This window comes from Myxocyprinus asiaticus, chromosome 39 (assembly GCF_019703515.2).
Source record: "Myxocyprinus asiaticus isolate MX2 ecotype Aquarium Trade chromosome 39, UBuf_Myxa_2, whole genome shotgun sequence".
NCBI classification, from domain to species: domain Eukaryota; kingdom Metazoa; phylum Chordata; class Actinopteri; order Cypriniformes; family Catostomidae; genus Myxocyprinus; species Myxocyprinus asiaticus.
Genome location: NC_059382.1, coordinates 37756761 through 37782096, shown reverse-complemented (window position 1 = coordinate 37782096; position 25336 = coordinate 37756761). Strand labels below are relative to the sequence as shown.

At 36.9% G+C, this 25336-nt stretch overlaps 1 protein-coding gene across 4 annotated transcripts in view; it reads right to left on the bottom strand.

The window, feature by feature from the left end:
* Window positions 1-4132: 4132 nt before the first annotated feature.
* The window catches only part of LOC127429486 (angiomotin-like protein 1), a 48590-nt gene continuing 27386 nt past the window's right edge, over window positions 4133-25336 (bottom strand). For 2 of the 4 annotated variants that reach the window (XM_051678513.1, XM_051678512.1), the window contains exons 6-13: window positions 20696-20776; window positions 18178-18323; window positions 16940-17089; window positions 16525-16715; window positions 14800-14916; window positions 12026-12219; window positions 7256-7609; window positions 4133-5887 (exon numbers count right to left, since the gene is read on the bottom strand). In XM_051678513.1, coding sequence (XP_051534473.1) covers window positions 5784-5887; window positions 7256-7609; window positions 12026-12219; window positions 14800-14916; window positions 16525-16715; window positions 16940-17089; window positions 18178-18323; window positions 20696-20776 — 1337 coding nt within the window. In that variant the 3' untranslated portion in view covers window positions 4133-5783. The remainder of the gene's footprint in view (window positions 5888-7255; window positions 7610-12025; window positions 12220-14799; window positions 14917-16524; window positions 16716-16939; window positions 17090-18177; window positions 18324-20695; window positions 20777-25336) is intronic. The other 2 variants (XM_051678515.1, XM_051678514.1) reach the window with 2 other exon arrangements.

The following is a 25336-nucleotide window of genomic DNA, read 5'->3' as shown; positions in this document are numbered from 1 at the left end:
TAAAAAATAAACCTACCCTGAGAAATATTCACTGGAGTAAAAAGTGTGATAACTAGCCCCAGTCTCTCCTGTGTCTCCACACAATGCAGAGAGATACATACATTCATTAAATAATTTCACTTTAACAAGTATCTACACAAAGGTGGAAAAAAATAGACGGTGACTCCCAATTTCTGCTGCAGTATAATAATTAAAAGTAGGTACATTATTTTATTTTATTGATCAATAAACAAATACAATACAGTGCAAATAGTACAAATAGATTCTAAGAGTTAAATGGGGGAAGTATGTGGGGGAGGTATGATTACATAAAGACTTTAAAGAAAATACATGCCTGTACAATTTGAATAGCTGTTTGCTTCTTCAAGGCCAAAATTGAATCAAAATGAATGCACCATTTCCTTTTTAGAGAATTTGCAAAGTAGGTTGGATCCTACTGTCGCTTAAAATCAAGTTCACTACAGCACTAGGGTACTGGTGTGAGCAGATAAAAGAGTGTCTCGGCCATGCATGGGCAGATGTCTGTGAATTCATCTGTGATCTGTTCGCCTGGAGCCACGCGACTGCCAGCAGAGCACACAGACGTGGGAAAAACCACCGGACAAAACCGCGCGTTGATCCGCAGATAATGAGAGTGACCCGGACCGGGGTGGGGAAGACGGGAAGGAAGTGCTGCAGGCAGGTGGAAGTGGGACAGCAGGTGCAGACTGAACAGAATGACATCACATCCCAACATTCTGTTCCATTCTATTCAGTTCTCCTGTCTAAAACTATTTTCTTTTTTAAATGTACAGTTTTCTCTTCTGATTGGATGAGACGCGTTCGAGGCCATTGTAAAATGTCACAAAACGCACACGTGTGCTGTGACCGCACATTTTAATATGGTTGCTTCAAGCTACTACAATGCTTAGAAACACATGAATAAGTAGCCTATATTTCTTGGTGGAAAATTCTTTATGTATTATTGAACTGTTTATTTTATTATTAAATATAGCCTAATAAATGCTACTATTTATTGAGCATTGGTGTCTTAACGCGCATCGTGCATGCTGTATTAAATGACACAAATTTCCGTAAACATGCATAACACCAAGAACGAAGTAGGTTAATTTATCGATCTTTTGTTGGGCTGTATTTTTTTTTTTTTTTTTAAGGCCTCAGCTAAAATGTGTTTATATATATATATATATATATATATATATATATATATATATATATATATATATATATATTAACATAAATTTATGTTCCTTAAACATCGTTGGTGGGCTATTCATCAAGAATTGAGTGGACATGGACCGGAGTTCAAATGCATAGATTTGGAAGAGAAACTAATTCTAAAGTGTGTTTCATAGCCTAATGGGAAAAATCAACATGACTGAAGTTTTTGCGCTAAGGAGAAAGCGAGAGAAAGACGCGGCGCGAGGCCTTTCATCCCATTCTACTGCGACATATGTTCACGCGTCCCACTGATTCAGAGCTCATTTTTTAATATGACAGGTCGCGCCCGCAACATCGCCAATCACCACGCTGGACAACAGCAGACGATCTTTACAAATGAATTTTAACACACACGCACACACACACACACACACACACACACACACACACACAGAATGTCATCAAAATGAAATAACACAAACTGAAGGATGGAAATTTTACAGCGACCAATAGGAGAAGATGGGGGAAGACGCCCCCTCCCCCAACTTAACTAAATCTAATTTCAACACCTTTAATGAATGACTGTGCTCCTCTTAATCTTGATATTTACTCTGAATATCAACATTTTGTTCCAAATGAACAGTTTTTAAGTTAATTGATCTAATTTTGTGTCATTGGAAAATAGTGATCTGTGACATTCTATTACGTTGGAGATTTAATGTTTTATGTCTATTTGTTAATGGAGGACTTGTGGACACAATAATGCATTCAGATTTTTGGAGAAAAAAATATTGTTTTTATTTTGAAGTGACAAGGTAAAGAAGAAGGTTGATTCTGGTGTCATCATTAATTTTATAATTATTATAACTTATGGGTTTATTGTTAAATACTTCCATGCATTAGATGTACATTTCATACATCATCTCTGTTTCTTATAACCTAATAGGCTAATTGAGTGGAATTCAATCTGAATTCATAGTATTACTATTATGACATGCCTTCAATTTAAATTTTTTTTTTTTTAAAATGGGTCTTTATATGTATGTATTCATAGGTCTGCACAGCAATGTTTCCTACAGAATTCAGCTCTCGCAGTGGGGGGGAAATGTGTAATACTAAAACATCTGAAATTTTACAGCAATCTCACTTAAATATCACAGGGGCTACTTTTCTTGATGCTTACCTCTAGTTTTATTCAGATAGAATGATTCTAAGTACAGTCTACATTATGGCCCTTTTCTTCAGTCGCTTGTTTCCCAACAAGATGTAATGCAGTCATGTGTTGACTTACATTTATGTTCTTGTTCTTGGCAGATACCTTCAACAAATACTTTAACAGGTAGTTAAAGGGCAGTTCAGCCAAAAAAATGACATTTCTGTCATTATTCTTCCTCATTTCTGTATGAATTTGCCTCTTTCGTAGAACACAAAAGGAGATGTGTGTCTCAGGCACCATTCACTGTGCATCTTACTTTCCATACAATAAAAGTGAATGGTGACTGAAACTAACATTCTCCCTAACATCTCCTTTTAAGTTCAATGGAAGAAACTCACACAGGTTTGCAACAACACAAAGGTGAGTAAGTGATTACAGAAATGTCATTTTTGAGTGAACTATCACTTTAAGAGTACAAGTCAATACTTAACAGTTACATTAAAAATGACAATTTCAACAAATGAAATCCTGAGAGAACCTTGCTTATATAATATGTATATTAAAGATAGACTGATAATAATATTTCATTTTATGTATATTATTAATATTCAAGTATTATTATTACTATAATTATTGGTTATGTATATTACATATTTATTAAAACTGCTGTAGGGAGATGAGATGTACTGTATCTGTTTAAGTGTTTCTTTTCACCCTGCAACTGAGCATTTCTTGGTGCTGTATTTGGAGCACCACGGTATGAAAGGCAGAAAAATTAGATAGTGTTGACAGCTTTGTTGATAATAAACAAGAGCATAGTTATAATGCATCGCTCGCTTACAGAGACGCTTTAAAATGCCATTCACATGTCGAATTAACAGGTTTATAGATCTGTAACATCTTAATTCAGTAAATATGCGCACGCGCACACTGAACTCAACAAGTGTTAAATGAGCAGCTGAAAGCTGTACAATGGAGAGAGAGATGCAGAAGAGATGATTTATTTGTGCAGATGTGGAATTACACACTGTAAACCCGAATAAATTAGCAGAACTCAAAAAATTACATAAAAAAAGTTACATCAAATGTTTTAAGTTAATAAATTACAAGTTTAAGTAAGCAGAACTGTCAGATTTTGTACTAGGCCTACTCATGCGTTTGAGTTTACCCTGGGGGACTTCTTGCCCCAAGAGGGGGTCATCTTGACCCAGTAGTTTCATAATTTTTATTTTGTGCTATGTCAACTAAATTAGAAAATGTTTCTATTAATTTCCCTTGATAAATCAACTACCATTCTAGATGCACTTTCCTAAAATATATGAACTGAACACAATGAACCCCGTTTTTCAGAGCTTTAAGAAAATTGATGATTGAAGCTGAGCTACTGAGATTTCCACTGAGCTGACAAACAGGCTTTGCTCATTAACTATCAGACTGATCTCACAGAAAGAGTAGGTTGACTTTTTTTGAGCTAAACTCGGTCTGTGCTTCCCGAAATTTTAACCACTGCCCCCAGTGGCCAAAGTGGGAAGTGAGCTCCAGTGTCCATGTGAAATGTCCAAAGACAGGCGCCAAAAGTAATACAGTGAGTAGGAATGCATATTTTATGAACTCTACCATCAAAACCTAAAGCCAAACATCACTGGAGTAAATGTATTCTTAGAGGCAAAATACAATCTCTGAATTGCACTTGTCACTGATTATACAAACACTGACGCAATATGCTTCCGGGCGCGCCATTGGAGAAGGTTAACACATTTGAACCGATGCAAAAATGTCTGATGGGAAATGCAGCTTTTCAGTGACTATCATTATGGGGCCAATGTCAGGGTACTGCAAAATTAAAGGCAACTTGCGGACTTATGGTATTATCATGTATGAGACATTATTCCAGGTGTTTTTACATACATGAAGCAAAACAGTAGTTATTGTTGTAAAATTATTTAATTAATCACTACTCGTATTTGCAGCAAGTTCAATCAATAGACACAACATTCACTCGTTTAGTCTGAGAATGAAGCTATAATTTCTGTACATACAGTATAACAATAAACAGTATTTTTTTGGTAGATACATCCATCCACACAAAATATTGCTCCAAATATTATAAACAACTTTTATCCTAATAAACAGCTCCATGGAATGCGCTTATACAAGAGGCAGCTGAAAAACTAAGACAGAAGGCAGCTTAAGACATTTATAACATTCTTTAAAATAAAGGTTCTGATTAGAATGAAGGCTTTTGTATATGTGAACCTTTATAGAATATTTTATTCAATGGTTTCTTTAGAAAATGTACTGGGAAAAAAAAACAATCTGAAGAACCTTTACATGTAATATCATGTTTGCATAAACTTTATCAGTCTCTAAAGAACCACATATGGGCTTTTCACACTTAAAATAGTTACCGTAATCCTGGGTTATTTTGTTCCATGTTCATACTTTAAATACGTATATAAACAATATACGTTTGGCATCACAATTCAGGGTTAGCACCTGGAACGTTTGATAACCCTCTTTTAAAGTGTGAAACATTACCCAGGGTTTAGCATAGTGTGAAAAGTCCTAGTCAACTTGATAAGAGGGTTTTTACTGAACCTAACGTGCAAAAAAAAAACAAAAAAAAAACACACACACACACGACAGTTATGCACATTTTACCCCCCAATCTCATTACCACAATGTTATTTTTTTTTTTGTAAGCAATTGATTTGGGGTTTAATATTCCCAAGACATTTTCTTGACAGGTTTCATGAGAATCACCCAAAACTGACAAGTAGAATCATGATCAATCATCAAATTCAGTGTTTTTTTAAAGGAATATTCTGGGTTCAATACAAGTTAAGATCAATTGACAGCATTTGTGGCATAATGTTGATTACCATAAAAATTTATATTGACTCGTCCCTCCTTTTCTTACAAAAAAGCAAAAATTGAGGTTCCAGTGAGGCACTTACAATGCAAGTGAATAGGGGCCATACTCACTGTTTCAAAATTATAGCCACAAGACATAAACAATATGTGTGTTAACATGATTTTAGTGTGATAAAATCACTTACTAACCGCATCTGTGTGAAGTTATAGCCAATTTTACAACTTCATTGCCATGATGACGTAACACCATAAACCATAAACCCCTAAAACAACCATCAAAACAACGATTTAAACAACTTTACGGCTTAAATAATACACAAGTTTTAACACAAGAATTCATGTGCTCTCTCCTGCTCTCTCTTTTGGCCCCTTAACACCTGGTATCAAGATGTGTTTAGGGTGATCTTTTTGAAATGTCTCACCTGTCCACTTGTGATGGGATCGCCCAAAATGTACCAGGTACAATAAACAATACCAGGTGTAAACAGGGCCTTTGTTCCTTTTTATCCTTCTCTCTCTGTCTCACTTTTTCTTTCCCTCTGGAATGCTGTGCTCTCTGTAGGAATGCTACAGATTTTCCAGTGCTGTTCTATCAGATGAGGATCTCCATCTGGTCCGGATCAGGCAGAGGCAGCTTCTGTCCTCCACTCAGCTGTGCTCGACCATCTAGGGCTTTGCTCTTGGTGGATTGAGATTCTGCACATAAACACACACATAGAGGGTCCAAATATTTAGTCTCACCTGGCAGTGGAATGGTGAATTTAGAAAATGTACCTACCATTAATATTCTTACTGGCCATTAAACTATTTTGCCTTATTTGATTAAATTATTTTTGACTTAGAGACAAAGGAATTATTTTACCATACAGTATATAATATTTTTTCTTGCATATTTGTGGCAAATAGTGCAGGTCATAGTGTAACTTGCAGCATAGTCTCAAGGATCAGGACCCACGGACACAGTTTGTGCACTGTCTGCTGCAGTAAACTCTGGTCTGTGCTTACCGAAATTTGTAACACTTCGAAACTGGAAGCTTTATTGAACGTATGAGCAGGTGTGCGCTCCAGTTTCTCAGGTGTACATACATACATACATATATATATATATATATATATATATATATATATATATATATATATATATATAAAATAATTTATTACATGGCTCTCTGGAATACTCAATTCTGATTGGTCAATGGCGCCATCTAGGGGTCTGATATTTCTTAGTAACAACCGCACATCCACATATCAGGCCGCTCATCCGGGTATTGCGGATTTGCGATCTTTTCGGCTTCTCAGATCAATGTGCAATTTCTACAAGCAAGCTGATAAAATAATTTCAACTCAAATTAATGTTTTATGTACATTTGTTTATTTATTGGCAAGCAATCTTGTAATACGATGCATAATGAGCAGTCAGACGCTCATTAATTACAAAATACAGAACTCAAACCGGAGGTGAATTTCAACTGTTCAACGATTTATTTCTTCTCACATAATTAGATAATTTCAACGCAAATCAATATTTTATGTCCATGTATTTGTTTATTTTGGTTAGTAGCTGTGTAATAAGCGGCATAAGGTACAGTCAGCCGGTTGTTATCGCAAAATAAACCCCGTTAGGGTGACAAAAAAATTCCACCGCTTTGCGTATATATAATATAACCACCCCTAAATGTCAAGTAATAACAAAACTGACTAGGAATGATTGCTTAACATCAGTCAGATGGCTTTTCCTGTTTAAGGTTGCAGCTCTTGACCAGTTCAAGCTGCAATAGAGCCCAGATCTTTTGCCGCAGTCAAAGGTCAGGCTACGCGAAACTACTTGCATCATTGCCTACTAGCCAGTTTCTCCAATGTATTGAGTTCATCAAAGAATACAAATTCTATCCTCATGCACTCACCCTCATGTTGTTCCAAAACCGTATGACCTACTCTCTACCGTGGAACATAAAAGGCAGAACGTTATCCACAGTCACCATTCATGGTATGGAAAAAAAGATGGCAACGGAGGCTAACATTTTGCCCTATCAGTGAATTACGCTCTCTGTATCTCTGTCTCACCTGTCTTCTCTTGTCTTGTGGTGGATGCGGCTCTAAAAGTCTCTGTTTGACTGCTGCTGTCTCTGCTGGCAGATTTGGAATGAAGGGACAGGAGAGAAATGGAGGGCAGAGAGAAAGATGCAGGAGGCAGGAGAGAGGCTGAGGAGTGCAAGGAAGAGGACGAGGGAGGGTTGGAGCGGAGAAGACAGGAGGATGAGGTTATTAAAGATGTGCTTGAACCTGCAGAGGCCAGGAAGGGAGGAAAAGAGGAGGGCAGAGAGGAGAATGAAGGAGAGAGTGGTGAAGAGACAGAGAGTGAAAGAGAGGGCAGAGAGGGAAGGATGTGCTCAACTCTGTCTTTTCCCGAGAGTACACCTGCAAACAAAACACAAACCATTTAGGAAAAACCACAAGTAACACAGTTCATTAAGCAATATATGGTTAACCTGACAGTATGGGTGTCAAACTCTTTTTTGGTTGAGAGCCAGATTGGACAAAACGTCACCTAGGGTTAGGATTAGGTTAGGTTTAGGTTAGGGTTAGTGTCCAGAGTTTTTTTCCTAACCAGCCACAACCTTGACAAGCGACTTCCACTACTATGGCATCAGGCCGAGTAGCCAACCCACAGTGAAATCTCATTGGTCCAAAATCCTGCTCACCCTAACTGTACATTAAACATCAAATATGTACAAATTGGAATCAGTTGGAATCTTATTTGAACATTTGAAATATTATTGCATCATGTCTGATAATAATGTGGCCTGATTTTTTTTTTCTGTTAAAATTTGGTGTACCCATTCAGAGTACATGCACAATACACATTATTCTAGAGCTTTTGGAGCTAGCTTATAGGTTTCAAGACGGTTTAAGGAAGTGACGTCTCATTCAAAATAACGTGAGGTGCTTCATTCATAGTGACCTACTAAGCTCTGCATGTCATTTACTTTTACATTTAGTCATTTAGCAGGCACATTTATCCAGAAGAAAGAGACAAGAAAAGTATTTTAACCATCAAAAAAAGAAATCCTTACCTGTCACACAGACAGTTTCATTGAACGGCTTCACTGATTATAAAGAGACTATTTAGCAGAGACGGGTCACTTTTATTAAAATGAATGGGAGAAATTGGAACGCCCGATGGTCAACGGATGTAGAAAGGAAGCCCCGCCTTACAGGTAAACGAGCCAATCATCTTTTAGATACAGACATCATCTGTCAATGAACGCACATGCGCATTAGTTATGCAAGCTGGGAAAAAAAAGGTTTTTAGCGTAATCTGAGGAAAAGAATCACAATTTTACTGCTGCTTTGAAATATGTTCTTTGATAATAATCTTGACCAACCGTTTTGGGGATTTTGGTCTTTTCCCATTCAAGTACATAGGAGCTGCTCTTGTATGCTACTTGTTTACATAGCAAATAGTTGCCCGGGAGCATTCCAAAGATGGCCGCGTAGTGACCTGACTTGACTAAAAAGTCTTTGTTATAACAGGAGTGATCATTCCCGAGTTCTCCGCTGAGGAAATAATTATGAGCTACGATACAATTTCACCATCTCTCTCGCGTAGACGCTCAGTATCAACAACACATCTGGATAAGTCATTTAACGTTTGACGTTATTTGAGGAAAATATGTTAACTCAGAGCCTTATTTAAAGGATCCGGTATGTGCTGCTGGACAAATTGCATTCAAATTCCTTGTTATTGTTTACATGCTTGAAATGGCCTATAAAGTCTAGAATCTGGAATGCTTTAATAATACTAGGGTAAAACAAAAGGGATTCAAAATTGGTTATAAGGGAATATTCCCACAACAACATTGACAAGAAAAAGAGAAAACCACTCTTTTAGGCAGGGTAACTTTAATAAGCCATCAAAAAACAAACCTTGAAGCAAAGTGTTAAAGGAATAGTTCACCCAAAATGAAAATTCTCTCATCATTTACTCACCCTCATGCCATCCCAGATGTGTATGACTTTCTTTCTTCTGCAGAGCATAAATGAAGATTTTTAGAAGAATATTTCAGCTGTGTAGGTCCATACAATGCAAGTGAATGGCGATCAGACCTTCGTAGCTCCACAAAGCACATAACGACAGCATAAAATAATCCATATGGCTCCAGTGGTTAAGTCCATATTTTCTGAAGCAATTCAATTAATTTTGGATGAGAACGGACCAAACCTCCTTGGCAATCATGATTTCAAGCTTGATTACAAACTACGAGCTTCAAAGTGCTGGTCACCATTCACTTGCATTGTAAGGACCTACAGAGCAGAGATATTCTTCTAAAAAATCTTCATTTGAGTTCAGCAGATGAAAGACAGTCATACACATCTGGGATGACATGAGGGTGAGTAAATGATGAGAGAATTTTCATTTTTGGGTGAACTAACCCTTTAATGATGGGATAGGAGAAAGTAATTTAACATTCGAAAAAGTTACACACTTCAGTTTTAAGCTTGTCATAGGAGGTGGATATCCCCCAGAGTTAATTATTTTCACATGTAAAACATAACTATGATCAAAATAATGTAAAGAAAGCAAAATCCATTAGGAGGTGGCACGTCACGGCCCACACACTAGAGGGGGTTAAGTGTAGGTGCTTCCGTAAATTCTTTGCAAGGTGCAATATGTAACAATTTTCATGTAATATTCGCCTTTTTTTTTTTTTGCCAATGTGTGAATGGTTTGTAACGCAACTTAAAAAATGAAACCTTCTCAGACTTCCTAGGTTGCCTATTAAAGCCTGTAGACTGATTTTCATGCGAAGGGAGTGGGTCGGTTTTGCCGGGAAAATCCAAAGGATGTGACGATTATGCGCGCTCCCGAGAGCCTTGCCTCAGTGCTTCCGCTATTCAACAGCGACAACAAACTGCAACACAAGTTAACGTTATCTTAGAGATGGAATCCAGCAAACGTCCGGCTCCCAGCACAACACCGACTCCTACATAAACTCTGAGTAAGCCAAAAAAATCAAAAACATTTATCTACTGAATCCCATCTGGCTAAGTGGGAACGTGATCGTAGTCGAGTGAAAACTAGAGTGAACATCGGCAGGGAATTTGATTCCTGGAGGGACATTCGTTCAGTTTTGGGGATCAAAACCGATCCTGAATTGGCGTTCTTCGTATTGGACAGGTAAGCTTACATAACTGCAAAGCATGTGAAATATAGTGCCATAAGGATTGATCCGTGTAATTTTAGCTAACTTGATCTTGCCTGCTAACGCTGATGAATTGCAAGCTACCTTGCTTCGTAACTTTCAAATCATTTCAACGATCTTCTCTTTATAATAAAAGTCAGGTATACAGGATATATTTAAACAAATACGCAGGTTTCTTGTTCGTAGTACAACATATGACATACAAAATATAAAATAGTGCAACATAACAGTGCAGTGCAACAGTAAACTGTCTGGAATATTTCAGTAGTATGTAGCTGTATGTGTGTATCAGTATGCTATGTTAGCTGATAAGTAGTTTTAGTTTAGTCTCAAAGTTTGTAGTAAAACAATCACTAACTGTGTAATTTTAATTATGCTACCTCATCTGTCAGCATGATGCCGGTGGATCACGTTCAGCCTCTTTGTACGTTACGTCATTGTTTTGGCTGATGCTCACGTCCCTATGGAGTGTGTGCACGAGCACGAGCAACAGGTAGCTGGCTGCAGTTCACTTAATGGCCACAGGTGTCGTTAATAACAAGGATTTCTGAATCTTACATACTGCACCTTTAAAACCAATCGAAATTACATATAACATATTTTTAATACTATAATAAACATATGGCAAGGAAATTATCTATTGTATTCTCTTTTCTTCCTTTTTTATAGACATCATTACAATGAATATATCAGATATTCTAATTCTCAAATATACATTACAATAATAATATGGGTTATTTTATAATGGTCATATTATCATGGTTGTAATATCCTGTGGTAAGTTATTACCATTCTATGTGCCATATGGACTAGTATCCAACTAGATCAACTAGACCAGTGGTTCTCAACATTTTTGACTCCAAGTCAACATTTGCCCTCCCTCTCTCATTTTAATAAAGCTATTTAATGTAAAATAACTTATATTAAATTATTTTAAGTCATCTCGAGCCCCCCTGGAAGTTTTCTGAGGCCCCCTGGTTGAGAACCACTGACCTAGACCATCCTCTCTTGGTCTGAATAAAAACATAGACTGTCATGTAGACCATAGCAATCAGGAAGTAGTCACTGGTCTATGACAACTGAGTGGACTATCTAGTTACATGCATATTGTCTTGGTTTGATGCTTGGAAAGTGTGAGGTTCAAATATTTCTATTCGCAGATGAAATAGAAAATATAAACATCAGTGTGTGTGTGTAAACCATTATTGTAATTTTTTTGTTGTCTGTAACATTAAATAAACCCCTAATGTGATTGAAAAGGCTGCTTAAGCAGCTGTTTCTGTCAGCCACATAGCGAGTATCTTGCTCTCCTTGTAGCAGATTCAAATTTGCCAGTTTGTGACGTGTATCACTGGCAATTCCAAAAGCACAAATATGAGACGTTATTAACGGTCACTAGGGGTGTAACATATAAGATTTTCACATTATGATAACTGTCACAAAAAATACCATGGTATTGTGTTATTAAGGTTCATTGCTAAACATTTTTACGAGCGCGAGAACAAGTACTGTACATGAACACTGTATCGGGCCCGATTCCAATACCAGTATCAGTATCAGTATCGGGACATACCTAGTCCCAAGTAAACTCAGGGACAGTGACTGTACTTGTGTGTTGTTGTATACTCACTTGTACTGCCTTTCCAGCTGTGCTGATCTCTTTGATCAGTCTGCGAGGTCTGCCGCACGTGTAGTCCAGTCGTTATGGATATGGAGGGCACAGAGCGTGCAGGGCGCAGAAGGGTGGGTTCTCGACGGGAACGATGTTGTAGGACTTTAATCATGGCATCTTTCTCCAGCAGCTGAGCATGCAAGTCCTTCATCCTGTAATGACATACAGAGAGACATTTTATTGCTAAGAGGTTGTTCTTTCCTTGCACTGTTTCATTAAGGTTGCATTTGCTGCAAAGCTTAATGCACAGATTCAATCTTTTTTCCAGTCACTTAAGACATAACAGACTGTATTTATATTAATTACCTGCCAAGACGCACTAGGATGTCAGTCAGCACTATTTAGCATTGTTAGAACAGTATTAGTAAGTGTTAAATATGAACGCCAATGAACATGCCATTACTTGACATGCCTTTGATCTTAGAAATACTAATAAACATCACACTAAAATAACCCAGACGCACTGAATCAGGACCAAATTTCATATTTCACAATGCATCATATTATCCTAATTAAACACTGTGCGATTTAATATATACACCGCAATAGGTAATTCAATTTTCATGTTAAGATATGTTAAGATTTTGCAGAAAGAATCAAGCCAGGGTTTGCACAGCATTCTTATGAACCTATTATTGCACTCTTGATTTTAGGTTGGGGTTAGGAGGACTATGTTTCTTTGACAAGAATGTTGCTGACAACTATCACAATATGTTGATCCAGGTCTTAACCCTTGTGTTGTGTTCATTTTGTGCTAACACATTTTGTGTTACCGGTCAAAAATGACCGATTGTTTATATATCTCTCATATTGCATTTATTATCTACATTAGATCTTTTTATCAACTTCTTTTTTTATTAATGATGACAGGTTTTAAACTTCTTTTTTGAACATATTTTAAAAAATAAATTTTTTTATTGATAGAATGATGAGCTCAAACGGGGCCAGTGAGGGGCACTCCCTACGGAAAAAATAAATAAATAATAATAATTATGTAATAAAATATTACCCACTTGCTTGATCTGAACAAAATAGGTGTCATTTTAATGCTTAGAATCTGGACTTTACAATGCATATTGCTGATCCTACCAATTCTTAAATAAGGCTTTTTCATTTGCTGACAAATTACAGCTTTCGTTTCATTCTCGTCATTTGCAAATTTTCTATCACAACAATTAAAAACCAAAAAAAAAAAAAAGATGAGATAGCCATGTGTTATATATCATTGGAACGGTCTTGAAATAAAAACTACAGTGAGTATTAATGTATGAAATTCCCACTGACACACATACAGAAGTTTCTTTTTGTCATGTTTTTCCTTATTACTTCCCGAAACATACATATAACATAGACAATGACTTATAGTAACTTACAGTAGACTATCCCAATTCAAATGAGCCCAAACACAACATAATAGGATAAATAGATCTTGAAATACTCCTCAAAGAGTGTACACAGAAAGACGATGCACAAGAGGGCACTCAACACACGATGTGTGTGTGTGTGTGTGGGTGTGTGTGTGCACATGTCCAAGGACATGTCCACATATGTGCTCATCTATAGGATTGGGATGCTCCTGAACACTTAGTATTTCTGTATTTTGTAATCCATTAATTTCCAATGGCCGGTCATTTTTGACCAAGAACACATCAAGTGTAACAAAATGAAATAAAACACAAAATTGTCAAATTTTTCAGATACCATAAGTCAAGGAATTCTATTCCAATTGGATTAAGTTAAAAAAATAAATTATTAAAAAAAAAGGCAGATGAAATTTACTCTGGTGCAAATAATGGTATATTATATTTACACTCCAGTGCAAATAGTGGCAGATATTATTTGGACCCCTACCCTGGTGCAAATAATGGTAGATACCATTTGCACCCATATTTAAATACTTACATACAGTATGGGCATCACTGTAGTGTGTGTGTTGTGTTTATTTAGTGTCCCACAGACACAGTACATTAACCTCTACCCCTAAATCAAATCTTAACCTTCCCTTAAAAAAAAATAATCTTGGTTTTACAACAGTAACCATGGTTTCACTATGATATTTTTTGTAAATTTACAGTAACCACAAAATTAACCATGATTACTATGTTACCACCATATTACTGTAATAACCATGGTTAACTGCATTAAAACTATGGTTTCTGACAAAAAAAAAACAACAAAAAAAACATGGTTACTACAGTATTAGTAATACTGTTATGCAGTCTGCACACAGCAATGCCGAGCTGAGGGAACGAGTGCGATCGACAGACCCCATCTCCAGATCAAACCCTTCTCTGCACTCCCTGACATTCACCGGGACTAAATCACTGCAATGAAATCAACATTTATATTCATTTTTATCTATTATTTTAAGTAGTATTAAAGGAAATATTAAGAGTGGAAACAGGAAATCGGATGGGAAAAAGAGTGGGACAAAAGGTGGATTCGAACCGCGGTCACTAGGACAACAGTGCACATTCACATAATGTCTTTACACCGTACGCCACTGCAACGACACCTAATATTTAGTTTGTCGTATATTTCTTTGGTTCCACCAGACTATTGGGGTGCAAATAGCTGCACTATGTGGCAGATGCTATTTACACCAGGGTGCAAATAGACACTCAAAACAAAAGCTGTCCAGGTCAAAATGACTGGAACACAACATAAGGGTTAAATGGCAAAATCACGGTGAGCGCACATACAGTATACAGTATATGTTTATGAACATTTACCTTTGCTCCATTTCCTGGCAGCGGCGACTGTTATGGATTCTCTTCTCATCCTCGTGCTGCCAAAGTAACCCGTCACTGTAACTGCCACTGCGAGAATGCTGGATTATAGTTGTGTCTCTGAAAACAGATAAAAACAGCTGCCACTTTCACACATGAAACTCATTAATTTGCAGTAAAATGAACTTTTCCAGTAACTACATCTTCTGGTAGCACATGTATTGGCTTTTCGCCTTTTATCTGTATTCAGTGTTAAAGTTGTCAATTAAATAACTTACCAAAATGTTTGTTGACGAAGGTTTTTTTTTTATTCGTCAACGAAGAATGATGATAATTACATAAAACATACTGATGAAGGAAATATAAGAAAAGGTAATACTGCAAGACATTGCAGTTTTTAAAAGAACATTAAAATAATAAAATAATTTCTTCAAATAATCTAGTATGCTGGGGATTCCTCCACTTGCATGAGCCAAAGAGCTCAACACCAGTAAACTGAACCGCTTTACTAACAGGCATAGGCGGATTGTGTGTAAGGCTGTGAATTTCGACATCGATAAGGAATTCTGATTGCTGCTCCGGAATAACGCTGCTTGTAACTGCTGGTCTAGAATCAGTTTTCTCATCTCAAATCCAAATCTTGATTACTAATGAGAAGGGAATATCTGACGCTAGATCAGTGGCTACCACCGAATTCATCTTACATTGCTGCATGCATGTATAAGATTAAGAAATAATAAAAAAAAAAATAACATTTTTTAAAACAAATATTAAATGAAAACAGCTTTACAGCTTTATACATGTTTAAATCAATTAGTGGCCCAATCAAACTTGTAATGAGCCTTTAATGATATTAACTGAAAATAAATAAATTCATCAGACACAAGAGTGCTTCAATACGTGATGGTGCCATCCAATTGGCTGGGTAGGTACACCAAGAGCATTTCACCACTTAAATACAGTACAATAGCCATATGAAACTGTTTGAAACTAAAATACTAAACTCATCCCAAACTATGAAACTATAATGGTACTTCATCATTTTGGACAGAAAACTGGACGTCCTGGCTAGTGCTGGGTATTGATACAGATTTCCTGATTCTATTAAATTGTTATTCACAAGGTCTCGATTCGATTCAGTTCCAATTTTTAATCGATTCGATATCTATTCATGTGGGTATATTTCAGTTATAATGTCACTTTTGCTTTCATGTGAAAGTAATTCTCTCCCAGCTGATGCTGTTAATTATACAAAGGACCTTCTAACTAGATACATTACGAAAATATTAATTTTATTAATTATATTTCATTAGATTTTAATCATTTTGGTCACATTTTGGCTTTTAAAAAATTAACAAATCCATGTATTCAATCAATAAATAAGATATTATATTGCATATATTGTATTTTGTTACATATTTATCGTTTCATGGCATAATTTGTACTATTAACAAGTATTTACATTGATTTGTTGAATACGTGCTAAAATCAGTTCTAAAGAAAACTGGCAGTTCTGTAAAGAGCACATGTTAACGAGACAGGACTCGAATGGCTTGTAGATGTTTTTTTGTTTTTGTTTTTGATAAGCAACTGACTGTAAAGAACAGAAAGGGTATTAAAAGAGACATTATTCAATGACAAAAGGGTCGTGTGGATCTCATCTTTGGACACACATTACACGGAACAACTTTAACTCTCAACACGCAGCGAAAGGATCTATATATTGACCTTTGTGCTGCAGCTGTAGCTGCGGCCTCCATGGCAAAGTGTCTCATTGCACTCTCCTCTAAATACTTTTGCTCCCAGCGTGTCATATCGGCCTCCAATCCCAGAATCCTCTCCTCTCTCTCCCTCAGTAGATCCAGCAGTGCAGGGGCACTCGACTCACACACAGCAAGGGGCACACCTACACCAGCACGCTACACACACACAGACAGACAGAGATTTTGGGTAATGTTGGACTGGATAATTGCAGCTTTCCCATATTCAGCCCTGCTGCGGTTGCCAACTCCCTTCTAAAGCACTGAAAAAACAAACACTATCATGCATCTCTGGATTGTGTGTGTGTGTGTTGATGTACTTGTTATTACACAAAAACAGACTTGTTGCATATAATTGGCTTCTATGCGTTTCATATACAGACCTGTTGAGTTCGTTGTGCCTCCAGTTCTCTCTCCAGGTGGGTCCGCAGACGTCTCTCCAGCTGCTCTCGTTTCTCACATGCAATTTGGAGCTGTGCTAGTGCCTGCTGCAACCGCTCCACACGCTCCACATACATCTGCTTTTTACTCAACTACAGCATAAAGACAGAGAGAGTGAGAGAGAAAAATGGGATGGGTTTATTAAATACAATTCAACATTAAAATAATAATCAATATGTAGAGTACTGGCATCTGTGTAAATAAAAATAATTACAAATGTATTTATTAATGAATGTATACTTCCAGATGGCAGGAAATATACTTTGAATATCCTGCAGTTCATTCACCCTCTGCTTATGTCTGGAGGTGGTTTGAGATGCATACTAGACACGACTTGGCCTAGTGTACATGCATGTGGTTGTTCTTGCCATTTATGCGAACCCAAAAGGCATGCGGAAAATACGGCACATAAGAGCTGATATGGAATATTTGCATAGGGTGCGCGCAAACATGAAACAATTACAGAAAACAGAGGCATGTTTTAGGAAAGACAGAAATTTATTTATTTGATGCAGATCGCTGACAAAACTGAAACTAAACACTAGATGTAGACCGATATATCGGTTTTACCGATTAAATGGTGCCGATAGTTGCTTTTAGGAACTATCGTTATCAGCAAAAATTAACACTGATAGTTGCCAAAAGTTTTTTCTTTCTTTCTTTATCCCTCCATGTTCCTCCTTGGCCATGGCTGGAAGTTCTACAGTTAAAAGTGCTTAGTTTTACAGTATAATAGCGGCTTAGCCAACCACTACTTAACACTGACAACAAGTGCACCTGCCGTGCACTGTCAAGTTTTGCCTACATTAAACACAGAGGGAAAACATATACCACACACGTACAAAGTTTCTTCAAATCAAATAATAAATAACTAAGCTTCGCTGCATTAGCGTCATTATGGAAGTAAACTTGAATTTGCATATAGCTGTAAAATTGATGATTGCGTTTATATTCGAGACATATTTAAGTGGCCAAGTATAAATGTAACATGTATACCTTATAAGAAAGCTTTACGATAAGTAAAAATGCATGAAGTGACCAAGTGTAAATACCTCTAACAATAGCCTCATGTGTTTTTCATTGCATGAGAAACCCCAGTGGCTACTCTGTTTCAAAATGTATCATCTCTGATTACTTTAATGATTACAATATATTGATCATAGATTGTGTAAAGACTCACCTCTTCCTCTAATCTGAAGGCTTTACTCCGAGCATTATTCAAAGCCTGTTCTAAGATTTCAATGTGTCGTCGCTGATCCTCATTGGCCGATCGGAGACTGGCTGCCTCCATTTTGAATTTCTCCAGATCTTTCAGGCTTTCTCTTCCTGAGAGGAAAGACAATGACAATACGGAAAAGATATGAGAAAATTATAATTTTCTCATCATTTACTTACCCTTATGCCGTCTCAAACGAAGATAGGGTTGTGAGTAATCGACTACTTGAGTACTTGTTCTGCACCAGCCACTCGAATGTTGCAAATTGATTTTCCTTTTGCCTGCAGTGAGCAACGCTGAATTACACCATAGTTTCCCTGTGAATCTCTTACCAAATCTCACAGTAACAACTGAGTCCACTGGGAGGTGCTGTGGATGTGTGTCATTGAGGTGTTTGATGAGAGAAGAAGATATGATTGTGTCTGCGCTTTGCAAAGGTTCATGATTTTCCCCCCAAACCACTTAAGCGCAAACCACGCCCTGCAGTCGTGACTAAACCCTAAGAAATGTTTTCATTGGTCATCTCAATCACGCAGTCACATGTGAATAGTTCAGACTTCAGAAAGATCGTGAATGGATCCAATGCCGACAAAGCTGATAGTTTTAAATAACATTTTATTGTCAGACTTACTTGTTGGTGTTTGAAGAATTCGTCATATTAAAGGTGCACTCAGTACATTTTTGTTTGTGTCGTCTTGGACTTACAGTGACACCAAATGGTGTGAATGCAGCATCATTCAAAATCAGTCGTTTTGAGTTACTGATGCCATTGTAGAAATTTACTATTCACAATTAGCCATGATTAATTTAATCCATGAGTGAGTGTCCAATAACAAGACTTAGATTAAGCGAGTAGTATTCAGCTGGTCATGTGATTCTAAAATGGCAGCCCCCATGATGTAAAATAAAACAGCTTTTATAAGTTTACTGATTTGACAGGAGTCTTCATTTTAATGTGAGTGTTCATGATATTATACATATGTTTCAAAAACTTTTTAATGGGGAAAAAATGATTGAGTGCACCTTTAAGTCCGTGTTATGAATCCTAGGCTAGGACTGCATGTTATTAAGTCATATTATTTGCAAGGATTTATTAAAAAATGATGAGTTAAAGAATTGAAAAGAATGCTTGTTTGTTTTTTTGTTGTTTTTTTAATAAACATTTTTATTGTATTGGCAGAGCCACAAATCGTCAGAGTCTGTCACAATGAATTGCTCACACCAAGCTTGAAATGGCACAACAATTTGAATGTTGTGTGTGTGTTTAATTTTTAATCCTAAGTGGTTCAAAATTATAATTAGTAGACAAGTTAATGCAATTGGCTACATGATGTGATGGTTAAAGTGCAAATTCCGTGATTTAATTACATAAATATATAGTTTAAATGTAATATGTGCTCCACAGTGGATTAGAGCTCTGCTTTGTCATCTCATACAACGAAAATGATCCTCAGTGTCTGTGGAGTTTCCAGTGTATGAGCGATTAGCTTCACACATTCATTTAAAGCATACAGCTTAAGTTAACCATAATAATCACAATAGGACACGTCATGAATTTAATTTGATTAATTGTCCATTTCAGTGTAAAAAGGAGTAACAGAGCACACGTTCAAACAAGCGTGTGAGCATTTGAAAGCAGTCATGTGTCAGTCAGACAAGTGTGCGGGTACCGAATTAAGTTGGTGTACTTAACGGGAATTAAGTATTACCGATACTGCAGAAACACTGGTATCATTAAATCTTCTGTATTTTATAATCGACTTGGTACCAAAGTACAGGTACTTTTGACAACACTAGTGTGAACTATTACTTTAACTAGTATTTTACATTTTACAAAGAAATGTGAGTTGGAATATAGCGGATAAGGATACTCTTTGGATAAGGAACGATATGAAGGGGAGAAAATGATGACAGGATTTTCGTTTTTGGGTGTACTAAAACTTTAAGACTAACTTTAATACAATGTCTCAGTGTTCTCCAGTATTGTGTGAGTTTATGGCTCTGAATTTAAAGGAAATTAGATTATTCCATGTTATCATTTTTAGAGAGAGAGAGAGTTGAGTGTAAGGGAGGAAGTGGAACAGGAAGTTAAGGGAGGGATGCAGGAAATGCATGACACATTTACAGCAGAGAACAGAACTTTTTAACAGGACAAATTCATTGTGTATCAACTCTTACAAAAATTAAGAGGTCACTGCAAATTTGCTGCAATTGCAGCTAATTTGCCACAGATAATTTTCACATGCATTTGAGCTTTGCGGCAAACCTGCGGCAAATTGTCCATTGTTGCCAAAGGTTTGCCGGAGGTTCACCACTACCAGTGAAGCGCTGCAAACTTCTGTCAAACATCTGTGGCGAATCACAAGCTCATTTGCATGTGAAAAAAACTAGCTGCAAATTTGAGGCTAGTTTAGATTTTTTGTAAGGGAAGTTCACTTGTGTACTGATAAACACTAAGCAAATAAAATGTAAAGTCCCTTACTCTGTGACAGATACAAGTGTCCATCCTCTTGTCTATTCAGCTCCTGATTGGCTAGTTGCCGATTTGCTGTTTCCAAACGATCTGGACAACACACATACACAAAAAAATTATTGACCATGACAGCCAAGAAGCTACTTCACAACAATGTTCAATACAGGTTAAGCTTAATCGACAGCCTTTGTGGCATAATGTTGATAACCACAAAAAATATTTTTTAATATACAATTATAAAAACAAAAAAAGCAGAAATTGCGGTAAGTTATCACGTTTACATGCACTTAAAAAGAATAGTCCGCATTCAATGCAAGTTAAGCTCAATCGACAGCATTTGATAGCATCATATTGATTTCCACAAAAATGTATTTTGACTTGCCCCTCCTGTTCTTTCAAAAAAATACAAAAAATCTGGGATACAGTGAGGCTATCAGGGATGAAGTAAAATGCAGAAGATATGTGAGAACCCAAATGCTGGGATGTTTAATTAAACCAATGATAAGAACATTCAACAAATAAGTAAACAAAAGAGGTAAATCAAACAGTAGCAAGGAACAATCAGGAATAAACACATAGCTTGAATGGAGAGCACGAGAACTGGTCTATACAACATGGACGAGACTAAACAATGAATGGAGACAAATGGAGAGTATAAATAGAGTCCTTAATGAGGTTGGGATGGTTAACAGGTGATGCTGATTAGAATGCCGGTGAACTGGAGTGGGTGATAGCGGATGATGTGGAGACTGATGTAGGTGTGACAGAGGCACTTCCAATGGAAGTGAATGGGGACAATTTATGAACGTTAAAATACTCACTTTTTCAAAAGTATAGCCACAATACATAAACAATATGCATGTAAACATGATTTTAGTGTGATAAAATCACTTACTAACCTTTTCTTTGTAAAGTTATAGCCAAATTTACAACTTCGCTGCCATGACGATGTAATGTCAACAAACCCTAAAACGATGATTTAAACACTTAACTCAAATAATACATACATGTAATAACAGAAGAATTCATGAAAGTGCTTTTATAAAACTATATGCTTCACATTATCAATTTATTAATTATCAATTTGTTTCTTACACCAACCTATCGATCTGCTTCAGAAGACATTAACTGATCGACTGGAATCGTGTGGATTACTTTTATGCTGCCTAAATATGCCTTTTGGTCCGTCGAATAGCCATAAGCCTGATGGCACCCATTTACTTACATTGTAAGGACCTACAGTGCTTCAACATTCTTCTAAAAATCTTTATTTGTGTTCTGCTGAAGAAAGACAGTCATACACATCTGGGATACATCAGTGTAAGTGAATAATGAGAGGATTTTCATTTTGGGGTGAACTATTCCTTTAAACCCTCCAAAAATTGGCCACATTGACTTCCATTGTAAGTGCCTCACTGTAACCTCGATTTTTGCTTTGTTTTTTAAAGAAAAGGAGAAACGAGTCTAAATGCATTTTTGTGGTAATAAACATTATGCCAAAAATGCTGCATTTGAGCTTAACTTGTATTGAACCTGTAATATTCCTTAAGAAAACTGTTTATTTCAGGGTTTTTGCAGCATTCTAATACGTCATGTAAACAAGAATGCTGATTTCCTTGCGGCGTTTAAGGGATTAAGAGAAAGCAGCTTAACACACCTCGGTATCTACCGGAGAACGTGGCTTAATGCGGCCATGTAAACACAGCATTCTAACCGTTTTTTGAGGAGTGTGCATGTATGTTAACAGACCGGATAACAAACGTCAATGGATGGAGACCAACAAAATGTCAACACAGAGGAAATTCAACATTTTTGGGAGTACAGTGGGAAAATCACATGCACTATACACTATACCCATTTATATACACCAATGTAAATTACTGACTGTCCCTCGTGTTTGCGTATAGGCACTAATACATTGGGGGAATCCCAGAGTTTTACATAAGATGGAAAACCCCACTATTACAGTGCAAATTGCGTTAGAAAGTGAAGGAAACAAACACAGCTGTGGAATATCTGAAAATAAAGTGAAGAAACAGAGAATACAATAGCAAAGTCTGTAAACACAAGATGTAAAAGAACAGTACAAGTGTCATTTCCTTTTTTTTTTGCAACTATTTGTACTCATCAAATCAAGTCCAGTTTTTTTGTGTGTTCAGATGGTAAATGGAGGAAAAGTCACCAAGCCTTGTACTGCTCTAATGAAGGAAATCATTTTTAATTTGTAAAAGATATGTCAAAAAGGTAAAAAAAAGACCCGAACAGTAACCGAGGGTCAAATTTCCATCAAGATCAGCGGATCAGGACAAACTCAGGATTAGACAAAAATATGATATTTTACAGATCACCGTCATTGTTATCATGTCTGCTCTAATAAAACCCACTCTACTGAAGAAAAAAAATAAAATAAATGCTTTTAAAAGATTAAACAAAATTTTCTTTCATCTTCATTTGACAAAAAGGTTTTATTTAAAAATACAATGAAAACTGAATGAAAAGTAACACTTCACTCAAGGAGGCGCTTGGCCGCTAGAAAACCAAATCCTCCATTCATCTGCATTTAAAGCTACACTATGTAACTTTTGGCCCTTTAAAAATAATACTGCATGTGTCTTGCGGAAGGACATTGTTTTGGTTGTGGTTCGGCTCTGCTCCTCTGCGCGGATGAATGTGGTTCGAGGCACCGGTGTACACTGGATACAGTACATCTTATCAAAGCGAATGGACAAATAAATAACGAAAGAAAGGAAAAGACAGATATCCGAAACGTCATTTGTGCCGGTAAGTGCCATATCTTATGCTGTTGTTTTGACTTATTGGAAACATTGATGTTTTGAAATAAATGACATTACAAAAGTTAGGCAACATTCATTAACATTAGACACAATGATTGCTAGTCTGATAAGGTCAAACATTGTAAAGTTTTTATAACTGCAGGATATTCTGGCCAAATAGACCACGACAGTAACTAATTTATAGATTGCCATTGTTACCAACCAGTGGTCAACATCATTTCAAGATTCACATGTCCTTGGCAAGCCTAGGACTAATGATTTAATTATATAAATTATTGCCGTTATAAAGAAAAATACACACGTGTGCTAGCAAGTGAAATGTTCTGCACCGATTACAGTATAATTGTTGTATTTCACTACACACACACACACACACACACACACAGACGTGTGTGTGTGTGTGTGTGTGTGATTACACAACTATTCATAAACCATATCAATAAAATATCTTACCTGTTGAGTAAGAAAAAAGTCATCTCTGGGTCGCTTTTAAATCCTTTCAGTTCTTGGAGTTGTCGCCACCTCTGAAAAGCCAAGCCGATGTTGATTCGGGTTTTATTACGAACTCTGTAGCTTTCTCTTTTTGCTTGTAGACTGTGATCTGTTGGGGGTTTCTTTGTTTTTAAAAAGTGATTCCCTGGAGGTTTGCCGTTTTGAATGATCCATGGTCAATTTTTCTTATTAGTTGTGACACCAAACTTTCAGGTTCACCTACTCCCACACACGCGCTACAGTAGCCGGAGCTTATTTTCTATGTGTATGGATATGACGTCAACACGCACGGGCGAATGACGTATGTATGCAATTTCCCGCGAAATCCATCCCAACAGCTCTAAAATATTTATAATATTATATCACTATTATAGGTTTATCAAAGTGTATTTGGGTAAAGACATGGTTTGGAAGATGGATTTTTGTTGCACTCCCTCATTAATAACATTTAGTTATTTTTAATATGACTTATAAAAAATACATAGCGTAGCTTTAACTACCAGAAAGTTTTATATCTCATTGTAAACAATTTTACTCTTGAATAGTTGTTTTTCTAATAAAAAACTGATAATTGCAAGGATTCAAATATATGAATGGAAATAAGCTTCAGCAGTATCTATACAAGTTTTTTTAAATCCTCATCCAGTAATTTAATTGTTAAGTTAATTTGAATCTGGAACGCACGCAAGAATGACCTTGTTTACATGGGCTGTCAAGAGCTGCGCATGCAGGACGCGCTGCGGCGCCAGGCGAAAGTTTAAACAAGTCAGGAGAAAGGGCATTGAAAAGAAATTGCACACATCGGTTCTTATGTGTATTTTCACTATTTTTGTTGAATGTGTGAAAGTGAACGAGATTTGAGGATGAGTCAGTCTTCCGCGCCCCCTTTGCAATACTTCCGCGACCCCCGCTACGTGGTGTGCCCCACACTTTGAGGACCACTGACTTAATGTGACTGTTACACATGATTCCAGATTGTTTTTCACCTGGCAAAGCTTCAGCGCTTGATAAACGGTGAGTGTTTTTTCCCCTTTTGCTCTGGTGTGCAGACAATAATTTCACAAGTAAAATGCTGAATCATTTAAAAATCAAAGCATCCCGAAAAAGTCCTATAATCCATAGCGTTTGCCGCCTTATTAAAAGTGAAACTGCCCGGGCAGAATTACGCATTTTCCATTGGTTAAGAATAGGCCTTGGGGACCTGGGTAGCTCAGCGAGTATTGACGCTGACTACCACCCCTGGAGTCACGAGTTCAAATCCAGGGCGTGCTGAGTGACTCCAGCCAGGTCTCCTAAGCAACCAATTTGGCCCGGCTGCTAGGGAGGGTAGAGTCACATAGGGTAACCTCCTCATGGTCGCTAT